Consider the following 17,564-nt stretch of genomic DNA (forward strand, 5'->3'; position numbering starts at 1 on the left):
AAATACACTACAGCAGAGAAACTGAAGCTTTGAATTAACTTTGTTTTTTTTCCCCTGTTAACTATGTTTTGATTCAGTATCTTTCTGAATTTAATATTTTGCTGCTATTAGTTATTGTTTTTGGGGTAGGCTTAAAAACAAAACACTATCTAACATTCTGGAATATATTTCACAAAAGTGAAAGCTTAAACTCTTCAGTTTTGTAACAAAATGGAAAGTCTCACTCAGCTTTAGCTGAAACTTACATAAGGCACGCAGAGCCTGTATGCTGATACTCAATTGTATTTGGAATAAAACTTACTTTTGAGAAGCAGAGAAAACCATTTAAATAAATGTGGGAGAATCAGAAATTGATTGAAATGAATACACAAATAGAAGTAGGAGAATTGATAGCCTTTTTTTTTCCCTTTTGTAACAATAAGTGTGCAATACTCAAAGTTTACATTAATTTTCTGGAGGAGGACTCTGCAGGATCAGAATTCCATAGATAAAAAAACTTGATCATTTTTAAAATAACAAATCAATAACAATCTTGCATTAATCTACAGAGCATCAGTCATGGATTTAGGTGGATGTCATACTGTGCTAATTTTCCACTCTAGATACTGCTAAACTTTAGCACTTTTCTGCACTAATTGGACTTGCATAGATTTAAGTCTGCTGATATGTATATATTTTAACATTGAATTGTGCTTTATCAAAGTTCTAGGTAGGCTGAATTACACTGCTCAGGCTGACTTAAAGCTGAATCGATTGTGTTCATGTCCTCTGCTAAAACGTTTTTAAGTCGCTTTTGAGATATAATTTAGTTGAACTTATTCAGCTATTTAATGAATGAAATCTTTGCTCTCTTGGATCTTATTTAGGAGCTTTACAGCCTTTAGTTGCAGCACTCTCAGTGGGAAGGAAATAACTTGGACTTTCCACGCAATGGCAAATTATGAAAGATAACTAAATTAATCTGCTTTACATCATTTTTTTAAATATGGCAGCTCTATCATTCTGCCTTCTAAACACCCTTCCTTGACTGGCAGAGGTTCTAGCACATTTTCAGCAGTAGTGATGTAGAATGTACTAAATAAGAAATGGTGACTGGTGACTATAAGTAATGATAATATCGTACCCCTTTCAATATAAGATGTAAACCTGTGGCTTGTCTTTCTAAGTTGAATGTTTTCTGCATGAACTATTTATTACAAGGGCATCTAATCTGTAGCATTTATTTCTAATGACCTAAATTAATCTAACACAGGTAATGCTATGGTTGAATTGTTTGCTGTGTGTATACATATATATATTAGTAGTCATCTAAGAATTTACTGTTCAATAGCGTATAAATGATTTGACATTGTCTGGTCTCTTTGTGGCTTCCATAAGGCCTCTCGGGAGCAATGCACTCTCACATATTTCCTCACGCTCATTTTGGTAGGTGGCCACATTTGGTATAAAGTTTCTTGTGGCTAGTTGTTCTTGCTTGTAAAACCTTATTAGCAGCTATCTGGTTCTCTGCGCGTAGAACTTCAGAAGTCTTACATGTTTTATAATGGAGTGGGTGTGGGTATCTGGCAACTCAACAAAAGGAGAGAAGAGCACAGAAATCTATAAAGCAACTAAAACAAAACCATTATTGATATCCTCCACAGTCACTACAACGACCATTTAAGTTGAGTGACTCTTGTAGCTTGTTTTAACAGTAGTTTGATACCTTTTGTGATATCCCAAGTTGCTGCTCAATTTGTTGTGACTTTGTTTACTGTTCTATCAACTTTTCCTGATGAATAGTTTCTCTAATTTTTACTTTATAACAATGTCAGTACATTAGTTCTGTGTGCGCTTTTCCTGTAGTTTGTGTATGTAATGTCTTACCCTTGAATACCTTTGCGGTGAATTTTTGAACCAGTAACTTAGCTAAATTGATCAAATATCCTGATTTTTTTTTTTTATTTTACATTGATCTTATACAAGCCCCCAAATTTAACATTTATCAGTTTGAAAGAGTAGTCTTGTCTATTGTTGAATAAGAAAATACTTGATGACTCTATTTGTACCAAAAGGTTTTCTATATGCTTTTCCCTCCAATCACAACTCCCAAAAGACTGAATAATGGTTTTGTTACTATATTTTTGCACTTGATGTGCTCCTGTTTTTGTTGAAGGCATGTAGAATTGTATATGTGCTGTTACAATCTTTACTTGAGATGTTTCAGCAGAGAATCAGATGAAAAGATTTGTTTTTTTGTTTGTTTCAAGTCTTACTTCAGTAGCAAGAGTGTTTGCACTAGGAACTTTGTGTGCAAAGTAATGTGCATGGTGAGAATTTCCCTTAAAGTGACACTAAAGATGGGATGGAGACATGGGATGCATGTATCCCTTAAGTTTTTGTTGTTTTTTTTTTTTGTTTTGTTTTGTTTACTTACTGTAATGCAGCTTGAAGTAGGAAGATATTGCTGTGCTTACCTTGGTAGTGAAAAAGAAGGGCTTGTGCTGCCTGGAAGTGCTTGCTTCTAATGCGTGCTGACTTTTTCCAGTAAAACCTCAGGGCTAAGTATTTAGTGTAGAAAGTATGGAAAACAATTTATTTTTCAGAAAGCCTATCTGTACCTGTATCTGTGGATCTAGCAAATGTTAAATGATTTCATTTAATTTTGAAATGCAAAAGTAAATGATATACTTAATTTGTGGTGATCCAAGGTAATAAATGAGTGGATGCAGGGTTTAAACAGAACTTTTTTATGATCATTGAGTCATTTGGAGACTCTTAACATGGCATTACAGTAACATCTTATGGGAAAAGTGATTTCTTACAAATAACTGAATGCTTTTTTTTTTTGCCTGCCAGCAGCAACATTTGGTACTGCATCCATGAGCATGCCTGCAGGATTTGGAACTCCTGCCTCCTACAGTCTTCCTACTAGTTTTAGTGGCAACTTCCAGCAGCCTACATTCCCAACCCAAGCAGCTTTCCCTCAACAGACTGCTTTTGCTCAGCAGCCAAATGGTAGGTCTATACACTTTAGATCACTTTCTCCATGTTCCTGTTTTAAAGAAGTTAATCTAAGTCAGTGATAACGAGTGCATATTTATTTCTATATGAACATTGTAGTTAAATTAGTGAGCGGTTCTGCTCACACAGCACTCTGGCTCTGTAGTTAGCATTCAGGCTTGACTGTGTGCAGTGACGTAACTGAAACTTCACCATAATTGATATAAAATTAAAATATTCAGAGATGTAACAGTTCTAAATGCAAGGGTTGTTTGATCTTTATTTACAGTGTGCCTGCAACAGATTATAATATTTTCTGTAACTTGAAGAGCATAGGCAAAAGAAAATCAGAGTGCTTTTTCCCAAAATCTAAATGATAAAGCAACACTGGAAAAAGCTTGTATGTAAAAATCAGGAATTCATTAGTTCTGTACAGTTGAAACTGAGCGAAAAAACTCAGCTATAATTTTTATGCTTTCCTGATGGTGTCTTATCGTATGATTTTGCAAGTTTTTGCTTGTTAAAAAGTTAATTTCTTGATGCTGATATGTATCATGTTTAAGCTTTTAAAAATCAGCTCTCTGATGCTCTGCTGCACAGTGCACCTGAGCATTAGCATCTAAAGATGCAGTAACTAATACTGACAGGATAAATACTTCATAAATATCATCTCAGAGCACACTATTAATGGCAATGATAATAGAAAAGCAGTGATTCAGTGAAGCAAACTTATGGAGAAAACATAAGCAGATGTAATTTAGGCTTCTTGTCTACCTGAGTGAAAACTGCTGCAGATAAGCATGTGATTTACATTGCTGTTACTAGACTAAACTTTTTAGTAGGGCGGTGAATATGGATCACTTCTTCATCTAATTTGTGTTATCCATGTGACAGCACACTGAGGCAGATTAAGGATGCTCATGTGATAATACAGATGAAGTGTGTAGTTCTAGCCCTCAGCTGAGGGTGCTGAGACCTTAACAGCTATGTTCTGAACTAGTAAACAGAAGCAACCTGTGAGCCAAACTTGTTCAAATTTTCATACCACATTTGTTGCTTTTCAGCTGCAATGCCCAAAGTTCTTACTGAATTTGAAAATTCTAGTCTTTAAATTTCTACATTTGTGTTACTTGGCTACAGAAGAGATTGGGAAGAGAGAGAGACTGTTGCATATTTAAATTGGGAACTGATCTTGTTAATAGATGTTTCTTAAGAACTGAAATAAAAGTGTGTATGTGAGGAGTCTAAATACATTGAGCTACTAAGTGAAAACTTAGTATTTAAAATTTCTTAAAACTACACTGCTTAGGTAAGATAAATCATGCTGACTGGTGCAGTCCATGTTTTCCCCTTGTTTTAGTTTGAAAGCTTACAGCAAATAACTTAATTGAAGATTGATAACTGGTAGTAATATTTTATTATCTTTCAAAGGTGCAGGTTTTGCTGCATTTGGACAGGCAAAGCCTGTAGTAACTCCTTTTGGACAAGTTGCAGCTGTTGGAGTATCTAGTAACCCTTTTATGGTGAGTTGTTGCATATTAATAACTTGTGCATGTCTGAAAAGGCATAATCTGTAATAATTATAGATACATGATTTTTTTTGCTTCAAATAAGGGGAGGCGACATACGAATCTCTTAAATGCAATTCTATATAACAATGCTATGGCATTTATAAGGCTGCTCAAATCAAAATAGAAGTATCTATGTACTATAGACCTACAGTAATATTTAGATATAAACATACACAAAAAAAAAACAACAAACCAAAACCCTGCAACACAAACCAGAAATATTTCTTAATAATTTGTTCTGTTTCATACCTTGAATTTATGATTTGCGATTTAGAAAAATGTCTTATTTTATTCCTTCTGTTTCCCTCAGGCTGGTGCACCAACAGGACAATTTCCAGCAGGAAACTCATCAACCAATCCTTTCTTATAGCCTTATAGACACTTTACCCAAAAGAACTCTTATGTGGTCACATAACATCTCTGCGCCTCTTGCACTGTTGTCTTGTTTCACTGATATTAGCTTTAAACACAAAAGAAGTCTTTAAGAAGTTAAAATGAAAGCCTGCATTGTGTACCTTTCGGGGGAGGGGGGAGGGGGAGGGAAGAACACGAAAAACCCAACAAGGAGTCATTCCCCTCCCCTCACACACACACAAACAAAGAAAATCAACCCCCTCCCTCCCACCTCCCTGGGTAATAATGTGCAAAACAGAGGGCTGTGGTAACATCCTTGGACCTGTGAACTGGCAGGAAAAAAGTAGCGGTATCATGTATATTAAAATTGGCTAATAAGTTATTGCAGATACCACATTCATTATGCTGCAGTACTGTACATATTTTTCTTAGAAAATAGCTATTTGTGCATATCAGTATTTGTAACTTTAACACATTGTTATGTGAAAAATGTTACTGGGAAATAGATCAGCCACTTTAAGGTGCTGTTGTATCTCTTGGAATGAATGAGCTACATCATTTTAACCATTGGTATTGGAAGTCATGAAATTAAATTGAAGGTTTGTTCATTTCTCAAAATGTTTTCCTTTCCTAAGAGCTCTTCTATTTATACATGCCTAAATCTCTAATGTTAGAGGGATACCTGTCTGCATAATAAAGCTGATCATGTTTTGCTACAGTTTGCAGGTGGAAAAAAAAAAATAAATATTAGAAAAAAGAAGTGTAGCTTTATTTCTGTGCAGTAACACTTACTTGAGTTAGAATGTTCATATTGTGAATCTCCTACACAAATGATATATCAGAAATTATATGCTCAGAAGTGATTTAAGTTCAATTTTCATATCCTACAGTCTTGAATACGTCCTCATGATTAAGCCTGCTGTTCAAGTGAAGTGGCTTATCTATCAGGAATGAGTTTGTGAACTCTTACATAACTCTAATAATAGCTATATAATAAAGGACACTGGGAGCACTGAGATGAGTAGTGACTTGAAAAATGGTTAGTTGCTGAAAGACATGACTGCTGACAGCTAGTGGAGTCTGTTAACATGACTTAGTTGTGATCACAACGGTACGTATGACCTTGGTACCACAGATTGAGTAGCTCTTTTTATTAAAATTTGTGTGTATTAGTAAGAACACTGAGTTAATTGATTGGATTTCTTAATTTTCTGGAATGTTTTCTGCCGTCTTAGAAGAGCATTTGTAGAGGAGGAAATATCTGGCTTGTCTGATCTATGGTAGAGAAGTTGCAAGAAGAATGCAAGTGCATCAAAGTAATCAGTGGTGGAATTTAAACACTGAAAACTGGGCTTATGTTCAAGTGTAATACTGAAATTAACCAACTAATGTGCACATGCTGTGAGTACCCAGACCTCAAGCTTTAAGGAGGGTTTCTGGCCAGCTTAAGAATAAAGTTCTAACTTTCAAAATAACAGGAATAAATGAGATCAAATTATTAGAGATTTTTGAGAAAAGGAGTGTGTGTGAGTTGATTGAAATAAATGGGAGAATTCCTTAAGGTAGGAAACTTTTTGTAGTCATCTGCTTGAGTAGAGATGTGCTTGTCTCTTGGGGAACTGGCAGACGTGATCACTACCTGTGAAAATGCTCTTCATATGCCAGTGCTTCTGACTGGTGTTGCCTATGTGTGGGGAATGGGAATGGTAATTTCCCTTTTTTTTAAGTTTTAGAGATCCCAAAAGACAATGGCTATAATAAGTTGCTTATAGGTAGTATTCTTTGCTTAAAGGTCTGTTCTGGCCTGTTGATGTGTTTGATGTTAAAAGACTTGGAGTCTTCCTTTTTCTTCTGACAAGGTCTGATGGATGGAGTATGGTGCGTGGATTAATTCTCTTTGGGTGAATTCAATAAACAAGTTCCCAGCAGTTGAGGGTTTTCATGGTGCTAGCAATGCTTCACGGCTGTTCAGCATAATAACTAGACCTCTCTATTGTTGACATCTGTATTGGAATAACACATGCATGCAGTAAAGAGTGGGCATCTGCAAGGACTTAGAAGGATTTGTGGAACGCTTAGATTTACTTACTGATGAAAACTGAACCAAATCTATCAAACAATCTTGTACTTCCTTCATCCAAATTGATTCATCTAAATGGGTGTAACTAAGCTTCGGACAAGTGCTTGTCTCTGTTGAACATTCTCTACTGAAAGGAGAACTTCCTGGATCATGAAGGGAAGCTCACACTGTTTTTAAAAAGTATGTTTTTAGAGGAATGAATTGTTATGGTTTTCTTGTGAGCTGAATAGTGGGGAAATATCAATTACTTCTTGCTCTTAACTAATCTGTACTTTGTGGTAGAGGAACATAATGAAAACTGCTGCTATCTGACGGAAATGACTCCAAAGTGCCCGTTTACTGAACATAATTGAAAGAAGTCACTGATAAGCTGTTGTTGTATCTAAACTTTTAAGTGCTTTTATTTAAGTAAGATTGCCTTGTATAGGAGTTGAAGTATCTGCCAATGGCTTGCTTAAAAATACAAAGTTAGTTTAGGAGATTTTTTGCTTCCAAGGATAAGTATGTCTGAAAACCTCCATTAGCCGTACATAATGAAGGTGTATGCTGACTGTTTAAGCTAAGAGCTCTTTATCAAGACAGATCTTTAAAAGGGAAAACCAGTGTATGAGTACAAGACATCTTCAACAGATTCACAGTCTGCTGTCACTGCGTCTGGAACATTTCCTGAACAAAATGTCATTTTTCTTGATGTCACACAACTTCAGATATAGAAGGGATTCATTGTCTGTGTGGAATCTGAAGTGAATGTATTTGGTCACTTGTGAGAATGTATTAATCCGTTGTTGAACGTACAGTGGTAGCATCTTTGTGGGCTGAGGTGGAGTGAGGGAAGTTTAATTATTATTTGTATTAACTTGCTTTAAAAATTCATATCAGAACTTCCAGTTGAAAAAGTGCAAGTGTCCAAAAAGTTTGTGGCAACCTGTCTTACAGATGTGTGTGCTGCTGTAGGACAATTGCTTCTTTAGGCTCCTCAGGAATGTTTGAATGCCTTGTATCTGAGAGTAAACTGCATTTAATTAAAATATTCAGTGAAAGTGAAAGTTCTCTGGTGATGTTCTATAAGCTCTGCCACTGAGAGGTTCAGGCATCTGTATGCAATTTTCTCCTATTGTGTTCATAAAATCACAGGATGGGTTAGGTTGGAAGGGGCCTTAAAGATCATGGAGGTCCAACCCCGTACTGTGTGCTGGCTGTCCTCCACCAGCTCAGGCTGCCCAGAACCCCATCCAGCCTGGCCTTGAGCACCTCCAGGGATCGGGGCATCTACATCTTCTCTGACAGTGCCTCACTGCCTTTTGAGTAAATAATTTATTCCTAATGTGTAATCTAAATCTCTGCTCTCTCAATAGTTGAAATCTGTTCCCCATTGTCCTATCACTGTCAGACCATGTAAAAAGTCAGTCCCTTTCCAGCTTTTAAGCTCCATTCAACTGCTGAAGAACTACAATGAGATCTCCCTGGAGCCTTCTCTTCTCCAAGCCCAAGCTTCCTTTGTAGGACAGGTTCTCCAGCCCTCTGGTCATCTTCATGGTTGTCCTCTGTGCCTGTTCTAGCAGCTCCACATCTTTCTTGTGCTGGGGGCCCCGGGCCTCTATGCAGTACCAGGTGGGCCTCACGAGGGCAGAGTAGAGGGAGACAGTCCATCAAACAAAAATACAAGTTTTTACATCAGGTTTGTTAATTGAATTTGAGTTGAAATGGAAGATTGAGAACTGTTTGGTATTAGAACTTACTGGGGAAGGAAACCAGGAAAATGCATCTTCCTGTTTAAGAAGCTCTTTATGTTGGAGGCTCATAAGTCTGGTTGCTGTGTGACAGGCACAGGTTTAGTTGAGCACTGAGTTTCTCCTAGTTAATTGTTTAGATGTTGCAATCTTCTGAAATGTTGCTTGTAGCCATTCTTTTCATCTTTTTTCAACATTCCTTAATGACCAGTGAGCTCAGCAGCCATGCTGGTATTTCTGCATTTCATGGAGATAATGGTGTATATGCTTCTGATCAGGAAAATTCCAGCTATGAATGTGAAGTAGCTGCTGTAAATGAGAAACTGAAAAATGGGGAGAAAAGTGAAGAAAATCAAGAATTGGGTTTTTTTTGTTGTTGTTGGGTAATAACTTAAGGGGTGACCCTGTGCTACCTTCTTCCCCTTCCTGCCACCCATGCTCCTGAATGATCTCATCTTGAAATGATGATAGTCCACCTGACCTCATTCAGTAGAGCCTGCTGTTACAAAGGGAGGAGAGAATTCTATGTTAGTTACTTCTCATCCCCACCTCAATAATGGAGAAGGGCCACTACCCTGCACTTTCTGGCTCTTATCTGAAAAGATGAAAGCAAGGGACTTGGTCCTTGTGAGTGTGTGTATAAACTCTCTGAGTTTGTAGAGCAGAAAGAATCTCAATTTTCAGAACTGAAGTAACTTGAAAATGCATCCAACTTAAAATTACCCTAGTAATAAAGCTCCATAAATTATATTTCAGGTTGGTTCCTGCTTCTGCTTAGGGTGTTTTCATAATGAACTTGTCAATAATAAGCCTGGAAACTTAGTAATAGGTGGCATTCTATTTTTTTCTGCTCTTGGAAAATGTTCTTGAAGTTATGATAGAAATGCCACGCTAAAGGGAGTAGAGGACAGGGAGACAGTAGCATCTACTACCAGTTCACTGTCTATGAAGTGAGTAACTGCTCTAAGCTAACCCATCACTTAGTATCTTCCAAGAGTCCAAACTTCTATTAGAACCCTTTTTTGGAGGAGTGCAGGAAAATGAAAGAAGTGTGAGTGATTTGGCTTACCTGGGTGCTGATACCCAGTCCCAGACCATTTGGATCCACTACAACAATAGTTAAAATTGTTTGGATCACCAGTGCAATGAAGTTGTTGAAGCCAAACATCAAAGCATAACGCTCCATGCTAAGATTAACAGCAATCTGGAACCTGAAAATGAATGTACAGTTTAATTGAGCTATGGTGAACCTTGTATGTTTGCAGGCTATGGGAGGAAATTTGGGAATTGTTTCACATGTACAATGGAGTCATCATATTAAGTTTTTAGCGTGTTCATTTTGGCAGAAATTTTTTTCTCCCTCTATTTGTCATGCTATTGTGCATCCTAATTACCTACTTTGGGTGGATATTCTTGCTAAGTGAGGTCCTGTGTATGTTTGCTTGATTATTTAAAGACAACTTGCACATAAATCACTGGACAGCTAAATGCAGCAGAACGAACTTATTTGGAATAAGCTGTTGTAATGATTGAGTTGTACTTCTAAACATGATTTTTGTGTGAGCTGGAAACAATGTTTTCCTATCATTACCTATTCAAAAATCCTATTCCGGGAGAAACTTATTTACTTTATTGATGAGAAAGTATGATATCTTTACTGATTTAAATCAACTTGACTGAACAGTTGTGCATTATACTTACGTTGCTATTGTTATAAGGAGCATGTAGCATGCCTTAAATGCAAGGTAACCAGCATAACATGCCCAGATGTTGTCAATAAAGTACATGAGAAACAGAGAACCAGCATCCATTGCAGAGAAAATTCCCAAAGCCAGTTCTCCAGAAAGATCCCAGTTTACTTTGACATATCCAACTGCCATGGATGTTGCCGAACCTAGACATAAAAAATAATAAATATTACTGTATTTCTAGAATTATGGCATAACTGTGCAAATGGACCATGCTCAGATCTCTTGAGACTTTTATTAGGGCTACAATGAGCTTTGATATTGGAGTATCTATTTTCTACAAGTGTTGTGTAAATCTTCTGAGTTTTTTTTACTAGCTTATAGAGCTTTCTTAGGCTGAAGTACTCTGAGAAAGTGCCTCATGCTGAGGGCTGGAGGCAGCAGTGTATGGTGTATTGTTCCATTTTTGACAACTGAGAGTAAGGACAACCTCACCAAGCGCTTTCTGTTAAAATCTGCGTAGTGGATTTCATTTCATGAAGATCTTTACATGAATTGGGAAATCTGTTGCATTCCTTCATACTTTGAGGCATAGCTTCATTTTCTGCAGAAAAAAAATCTCATTAGTTGTCAACCCTTTATTGATAATCCTGTATATCAAAACCCCTTATTTTGAGTGCAATAGGAAGCAACTGAAGCTCCAAGTCTGATCTAGGCATGTTATACAGCTGTGAGACTTAACAGTCCACAGGGTACTACTGGCTGCCCAGATGTTTTCAGGCAGGACAGCACACTTGTTCACTTCGTTTGCTGACAGTATATATTCCTCAGCATAATTAAAAAGTCATAGTAGTCTCCTCCTTTGGTTCATAACTATTATAACCAGAGCTTCCTGTTAATGTTAAATGATTTCTGTACTTTGATTTAGTATCAAGTCCTTGAGGATGCAAAAGCATCCTTTGGGAATGCTGCTCAAACCAGTAGTCCTGAAGGTTTGGAGTAGCTTCAGCAAAATTCAGTATGAATATATTGGCAGCTCCATGTAGAAGAAGCCTGAGATAAGGCTGTTGGTATGAAGGAGATGTAATTACATAGATGTGAGCTTGGGAATGAAGTTCCAGTTGTACTGCTCAGCAATTTAAATGACGTTGAACTTTGAAGTGGCCACAAAACAGAAGGCGCACATGAAGAGGAATGTCAGTTGGGTGAGTCAAGTAGTAGCAGAAGAATCAGAATAGCTAAGGCTGGAGGACTCTGGAGGTTGCCTTGTCCTGCACAGAGCAGGGTCAATTTGAGCAAGCTGCTCAGGATGCAACAAGGTTTTGAACATGCCCTAGGATGGAGACTCCTCCAGTGCTTTGGGCAAATTGCTTCAGTGTTCAGTCAGTTCTAGAATTCTTATTTTTTCTTTATTATATTTACTTATTCTTTTTACTTAGGCTTTGGGCTCTTTGGGAAAGAGTCTGGCTCAACCGTTTTTAGTTCACTCTTCAGCTATTTATGTGAATTAATAAGATCCCATGTCTTACTGCTAAACAATTACAGCTCTCGCCCTCTCTTTGGTTGTCACAGCTGGAGTTGAACTCATCAAAATATGGATGCAGTCACAAAATGTTTGTCTAGGATCACTCATCTCGAAATGTTTAGTCTGCTGTTGAAACAGACTTCCTAGAGCAGTTTCTGTTAATATACTTCAATTTTTACACTATGTTCTTTGACCTTGATCCTCACAGGAAATAGGTGCCAAAGGCATTACTGAAGGATGCCATCAGGACGGGACAGATTAGAAGTAGTTGCTAGTGTTTTCACTTACCTAAAAATGTTGCCACTGCTTCAACAGCTCCATTGTACACTGCAGAGCTGTGGGACGGGGCTCGGAAGTCCCACAGCACTTGGATGTAGTTCACAACTTGGTTAAAGCCTGCCGTAGCCAAAGCCCACCACAGGGACCAGTAAAGAAGCTTCCTAGAGCTGTAGCAATCCCTCAGGTCCTTGCCCAGCTGCACCAGTACTCTCAGCACGTGGTGCTGGGGCTCGGGCTGCTGAGCCTGCTGTGCTGGAGTTGGTCCTGTGTCAGCAGCTGCACAGTCATTGTCCTCTTGGCAGCTCAATGACGTGTTGGAACTGAGCCCAGCCACAACTTCGCCTGGTTGTGGGAGGGTTTCTGAGACGTCCTTCCTATGGAAGAACATGCTCTTTTGAGGCATTGGGAGGAGAAAGGAGCACGCAAAGGCCAGGGAGACGGAAGCCAGAGTAATGGCATTGAGGTGAAAGTAGGATACGTCTGCTAAGGAAACCAGGAGCTGCCCCAGCACAGCAGCAAGGGTGGCTGCAACAAGAGTGATACTCCTGCAATAGCTCGTCACTCTCTGATAGTGATCAGTGCTGACGACGCTGTAGATGTAGGCGTAGTAGGCAACCTCGGTGGCTGTCACCATCCCGTAGAAGAATTCCATCACCTGCATGGCCACCAGCCCATGTGCAAAGAGGAGCAGGAGCCACGTGACAATGAAGCTGATGCCCTGGAGGAGGAGGATGGGCTTGTAGCGCACGTAGTCAGTGATCAGGAAGACGGGGACAAGGAGTGCGAGGTAAGAGTATGTCCAAACTGGGAAAATCTGGTTGGTAACCTAGAAGAACCATGCTTGTGTCAGAGCAAAATCTATTTTGCATCAAATTCAATTCCCTGCAGTAGCTGAAAATTAATACCCATTCAGTTTCAAGTTTTGTTTGAATTGTATACCTCTGATCACCTCTCCTGAGTAAAAAAAAAAACAAAAAACACATTCCTTTTGAACTAGGAACTGGATTTGTATGTAGTATACATGTAGCTGTTACTGAGTTGTCTTCATGTGTTATCTTTAATTTTTGTGTAAAAAGGTAAATAAGTTTTTGATGAAACTGTGTTTGAGTAAGTTTCAGTTGGTGTTCTATGCATTGATGGCCTGAAAATAAATTGTCATAGCAGTGGTGGCTGTGCCCTGCTGAGCAGCCTGGCCCCTCAGCAGCATCCCAACAGCAGTGTGCTGTGAACCGTGTCTGGGCTGGAACCAGGATACAGGGCACTGCAATGCCAGCTCAAATGATGGCAAGTAAGTTCATGCATTTTGATACATAGGATAAACACAGTTCTGTGAACAAAAAATAGGTAGCTATGCTTTCCATTTTTATCAAGGAATTTCACAGGAAGTTTCAAGATTGTAGAAAAAAACCCATCAATTTCTTTCTATTTGCGACTCCTTTTTCAGTCAACATAAATGTTATTTGTGAATTTTCAAATGGAATCTATAGAGATACAATCAAAAATTTGGTCATGTCCCTTTACCAGGCCTTTATAAGCTGTCTTACCAGAGAGAAATACCCCTCATTTCACAGTCATGCCTTATTTGTCATCGCTTATTGGTAGTGCATACAATTGTGAATAACTATTTTCAAGGATGAAGCACAGGAACAGTCAAATTTCATCAAAAAAAAAAATCTCTGCTGAAGACATGGAGAATTTACTAAGAGAGGCAGCCACTGCCATTGAACCAGGATGATGCTTTAGTTTCACAAAGATAAGGTCAAAAATTCCACTTGTTTTATGTTTTTGTTGCTCTTTCTTTTTTTTTTAGGTATTGTAATAAATAAAAAAAAATTATCTTAATTTTGTTACTTTTGTTACTTTACATACATTAACAATATTATATATTGCATGAGAACTGTTGTGTAAGTAATGCCTCTTATGTTATGATGTTGGCCTGTGATGTCGGAGGTGGATGTTGGAGGTATGGCAGTAGAGGTTGAACCTACCCAACAATGGTGGCAGATGTGCAGTCTGAAAGAATGGCATCTGATGTGGAAGTGTGTGACATAGAACACACAGAAAGAGTTGCCACTGAATTCTTCCATGTAGAAACTATAGTACCCAAGGACATTCATGGACACTTGCTGAATGCGTATGGAGGCCTGGCAGTGGGTGGTGCATTACAGCAGTGGGTCATCTCCACTGGTGCAGACCTCTTAAAAGCACAGCATGTTGGCTCTTGTTCCTTGCTGACAAAAAAAAAAGTACAGCAAATGGTGGTGACTATATTGAAAAACAGTGTTTTGTAAATGAGAATTGTGCTGTCTGTATCTGCTGTAGTTTCCATGGAAATAAATAAGAGGCATTGCTTTTGGAGCTACTTATGTATATGGAGCCTAAGACAATTTCTCTTCACTCAGTGCAGCCCAGGCAAGCCAAAAGGTTGGACACCCATGGAAAAACTGAAAGAGCTAAGTCTGTACTGTCAATTCTGAGTAGATTGTTGATGAGATCAGAAGTAAGGCACCCTATCAGGATCTCTCTAACATGAAATACACAGGTAATTTCCCTTTATGTTTTAGAAGGAAGAAATAATAATAATACCTCCCCAAAAGAACAGGCAAATAAATTACTCTCCCCTCCACAAAAGAAGAATCCCATAAACACATTTTTCAGAAGAAATCTGGTCTTTGTGCTGTGCTAACACTCTGTCTTAACATTTGCAAGGGCAAGTCAGGAATGACTGTTCTTCATACTTGCAGTATGTGGGTGTATGAAGCTTGTGTTTTCTAATTATATCATTAAATTCATGACTCACTTGTTAACTATGTCCTCTTCTGTTACGAAGTGTGCTAGAAGCATGCTTTAAAGAACAAAAAAAAGTAAATACAAAAATACTTTTAAATGTGGATCTGTCTTGCATGGACAATACACAGTCTTGTAATGCACGTAGATCATTCTGAAGGTATTGCTTTGTATTTATTACCATGGAAACTACAACAGATACAGGCAGCACAATAACACTATTTGATAGGGCAAGTTCTCAGCTACAAAATGCTATTTTTCCACATAATCACCACCATTTGCTGTACTTTTTTTGTCAGCAAGGAACAAGAGCCTGCATGCTGTGTTTGTAAAAAATCTGCACCAGTGGAGATGACCCACTGCTGCAGTTACCACTGTTTGAAATGCACTACCTACCACCTCACTGTGCTCTCATTCACTGTTGGGTCTCCATATACGTTCAGTAAGTGTCCATGAATGTCAGTGGGTGTAATTCAGTCCACATGGAGAGATTCATTGACACCCCTTTGCTTCACACGTGCTTCCACGTCAGACACCGTTCTTTCAGACTGCCCCTCTGCTGCCATCTGTCACACAGCAACAAAATGTAAAGGGATATTGGTGGGAAGGTTTAACCTCTGTACCACCACCATCTGCTTCTGATGTTGTGGGCCAACCTAATAATAAAATAGGAGGCGTTGCTTTTGGAGCAGACCTTGTGGATAATAATCTGACAGCTCATCAGTGGAAGTCTGTTTCTGTTTTCTCTCCAAAACTACTTCACTGTTAGTGTAACTAGTGCCACAATAAGAATAAATTAATCTGTGTCGCTCCTCCTGGGTTTCTCGTGGGAGAGGGGATCTGCTTGACCTGATTTTGCTGAAATAATCCATTTATTCAAACAACATCCAAATTTGGTTTTAAATACCAGGAATGTTGGAACTTCAAAATGTTTACCTCCTTGAAAAGAGAACCCTTATTCTTCTCCAGCACAATTTTAGATGTGAATCTTTATATAAAATATGCGTGTTTTGCTGAATGCTTTGTCTCCCTTTACAGCAATAACCAAAGGCTTACTGCTTCAGACACTTTAATTATTACTTCAGAGAACATTACGTACCTGCTCAACTGTTAGGTTTTTGTCTGGTCCAGTTAGGTAAGGTGTGAGAAAAGACTCTGAAGGTCTCATTGTGGAGAAAAACCCATTCACACAGATGATGAGCGTGGGATAAATCCAACTGCTGCATATGGCTCCTTTCCAGCAATCCATAATCTGTGTAAAAACGTAGTGAAAGAGCAAACGCACCAGAAATTTGTCAAGAAACTGTTCACAGTTGGTAAAACCTCGTCTGAAAGTTTACTTTTTAACCAAGCCTACACTCACCAACGTTTCTTTCACCGCACTTCCTCCTAATCACAAACAGTTGTAAATTAACAGCTTGGATCAAGGTGCACTTGTGATGGGACTTCAGCCTCTGTTATGTCAAAGGTTGTTCAATGGTTTACTTAGAATTGAGGAGATGCACCTCAGTGGAAGAATCAAGTTCCATTCCAGTCTCATTTCTGAATAAATGGCTGAGCAATGTGTTAGATCTCAGCATGCTCAGGGAGGCTGTGTGTCTGAGAGTCAAGCCGAACAACTGAAGTGAAAGTGTTTTGCAGACAATAAGAGCCCCCAGGCAGCTTACAACACACTATGAGCTCCATCTTAACATTGGAAATACTTAGTCTAAATACTATACTAAGGCAGCATTGCTGTGACCTCAGAGGAAGGTTACAAAAACCAACCCTAAATTCAGATCTTGATTTCCAATAACAGGTGAGTGTTTGCAGAAGGCAAGCTTGTTCTCTCTTTTTGTGTTCCATGCACTTTACAAAAGGCTTCTAAAAAATGAAGTTAAGTGTGGAGAAAACACTGCTGGGTGGTCCATCACCTGGCTGGCTGAAAGGTGGCCAGGATTTCTCTGCTAGCCCACACCATGCTTGCCTAATACCTTCTGGCTTTGAATTAAAAGATGCAATTTTCTTGCTGTTTTGTTTTCCAGAATGGGCCTCACCAGCTTGACTGTATCTTAGTGGAAGACTTGTCCCCCAGCCCGGTGGTGCTTCAAGGGGAGTTGGTGCTGCTCTTAGATCACAGAATCACAGAATCACAGAATTGTAGGGGTTGGAAGGGACCTCTAGAGATCATCGAGACCAACCCCCCTGCCAAAGCAGGTTTCCTACACCAGGTCGCACAGGTAGGCGTCCAGGCGAGACTTGAATATCTCCAGAGAAGGAGACTCCACAACCTCCCTGGGCAGCCTGTTCCAGTGCTCCGTCACCCTCACCGTGAAGAAGTTCTTACGCACATTCGTGCGAAACTTCCTATGCTGCAGCTTGTGTCCGTTTCCCCTCGTCCTGTCTCCACGTACCACTGAAAAGAGACTGGCCTCACCGCTATGGCCGCCACACCTCAGATATTTATAAACCTGGATCAGGTCCCCTCTCAGTCTTCTTTTCTCAAGGCTAAACAGACCCAGTTCACTTAGCCTTTCTTCATAGGGGAGATGCTCCAGGCCCTTCACCATCTTTGTGGCCCTCCGCTGG

The 17,564-nt window shown here is 39.0% G+C and overlaps 2 protein-coding genes across 9 annotated transcripts in view; one reads left to right on the forward strand and one right to left on the reverse strand.

Annotated features, from left to right (window-relative positions):
* AGFG1 (ArfGAP with FG repeats 1) overlaps positions 1-6,086 on the forward strand; it is a 36,319-nt gene extending 30,233 nt beyond the window's left edge. For all 5 annotated transcript variants that reach the window (XM_019618950.2, XM_019618949.1, XM_031555104.1 and 2 more), the window contains 3 exons: positions 2,839-2,997; positions 4,414-4,505; positions 4,864-6,086. In XM_019618950.2, the coding sequence (XP_019474495.1) occupies positions 2,839-2,997; positions 4,414-4,505; positions 4,864-4,923 (311 nt within the window). In that variant the 3' untranslated portion in view covers positions 4,924-6,086. The remainder of the gene's footprint in view (positions 1-2,838; positions 2,998-4,413; positions 4,506-4,863) is intronic.
* Positions 6,087-7,541: 1,455 nt separating this feature from the next.
* On the reverse strand, positions 7,542-17,104 carry LOC100540027 (thiamine transporter 2). 4 transcript variants are annotated; one of them, XM_003209074.4, is made up of 6 exons: positions 16,360-17,104; positions 16,096-16,248; positions 12,219-13,035; positions 10,419-10,611; positions 9,787-9,928; positions 7,542-9,040 (listed from the first exon to the last, which is right to left on the reverse strand). In XM_003209074.4, the coding sequence occupies exons 2-6, from the start codon at positions 16,243-16,245 to the stop codon at positions 8,918-8,920; spliced, it is 1,425 nt and encodes a 474-aa protein (XP_003209122.1). In that variant the 5' UTR covers positions 16,246-16,248; positions 16,360-17,104; the 3' UTR covers positions 7,542-8,917. The 4 variants fall into 4 exon arrangements, 3 of the variants coding, with proteins under 3 accessions (XP_003209122.1, XP_010714721.1, XP_019474496.1); XM_010716419.3 differs by having other exon boundaries at positions 8,901-9,006; positions 16,096-17,104; XR_002118462.1 differs by lacking the exon at positions 7,542-9,040 and adding an exon at positions 10,901-11,009 and having other exon boundaries at positions 9,839-9,928; positions 16,096-17,104.
* Positions 17,105-17,564: the final 460 nt, after the last annotated feature.

Source organism: Meleagris gallopavo, chromosome 11, assembly GCF_000146605.3.
Source record: "Meleagris gallopavo isolate NT-WF06-2002-E0010 breed Aviagen turkey brand Nicholas breeding stock chromosome 11, Turkey_5.1, whole genome shotgun sequence".
Lineage (NCBI taxonomy): Eukaryota > Metazoa > Chordata > Aves > Galliformes > Phasianidae > Meleagris > Meleagris gallopavo.

Coding starts and splice junctions, on each gene's coding strand:
- LOC100540027 (XM_003209074.4), bottom strand. CDS start 16,245: ATGGATTGCTGGAAAGGAGCCATATGCAGCAGTTGGATTTATCCCACG. Junction 10,612..12,218: donor AGCAGTGGCAACATTTTTAG/GTAAGTGAAAAC, acceptor TTTTATGTCTAG/GTTCGGCAACATCCATGGCA. Junction 9,929..10,418: donor CTCCTTATAACAATAGCAAC/GTAAGTATAATG, acceptor ATTCATTTTCAG/GTTCCAGATTGCTGTTAATC.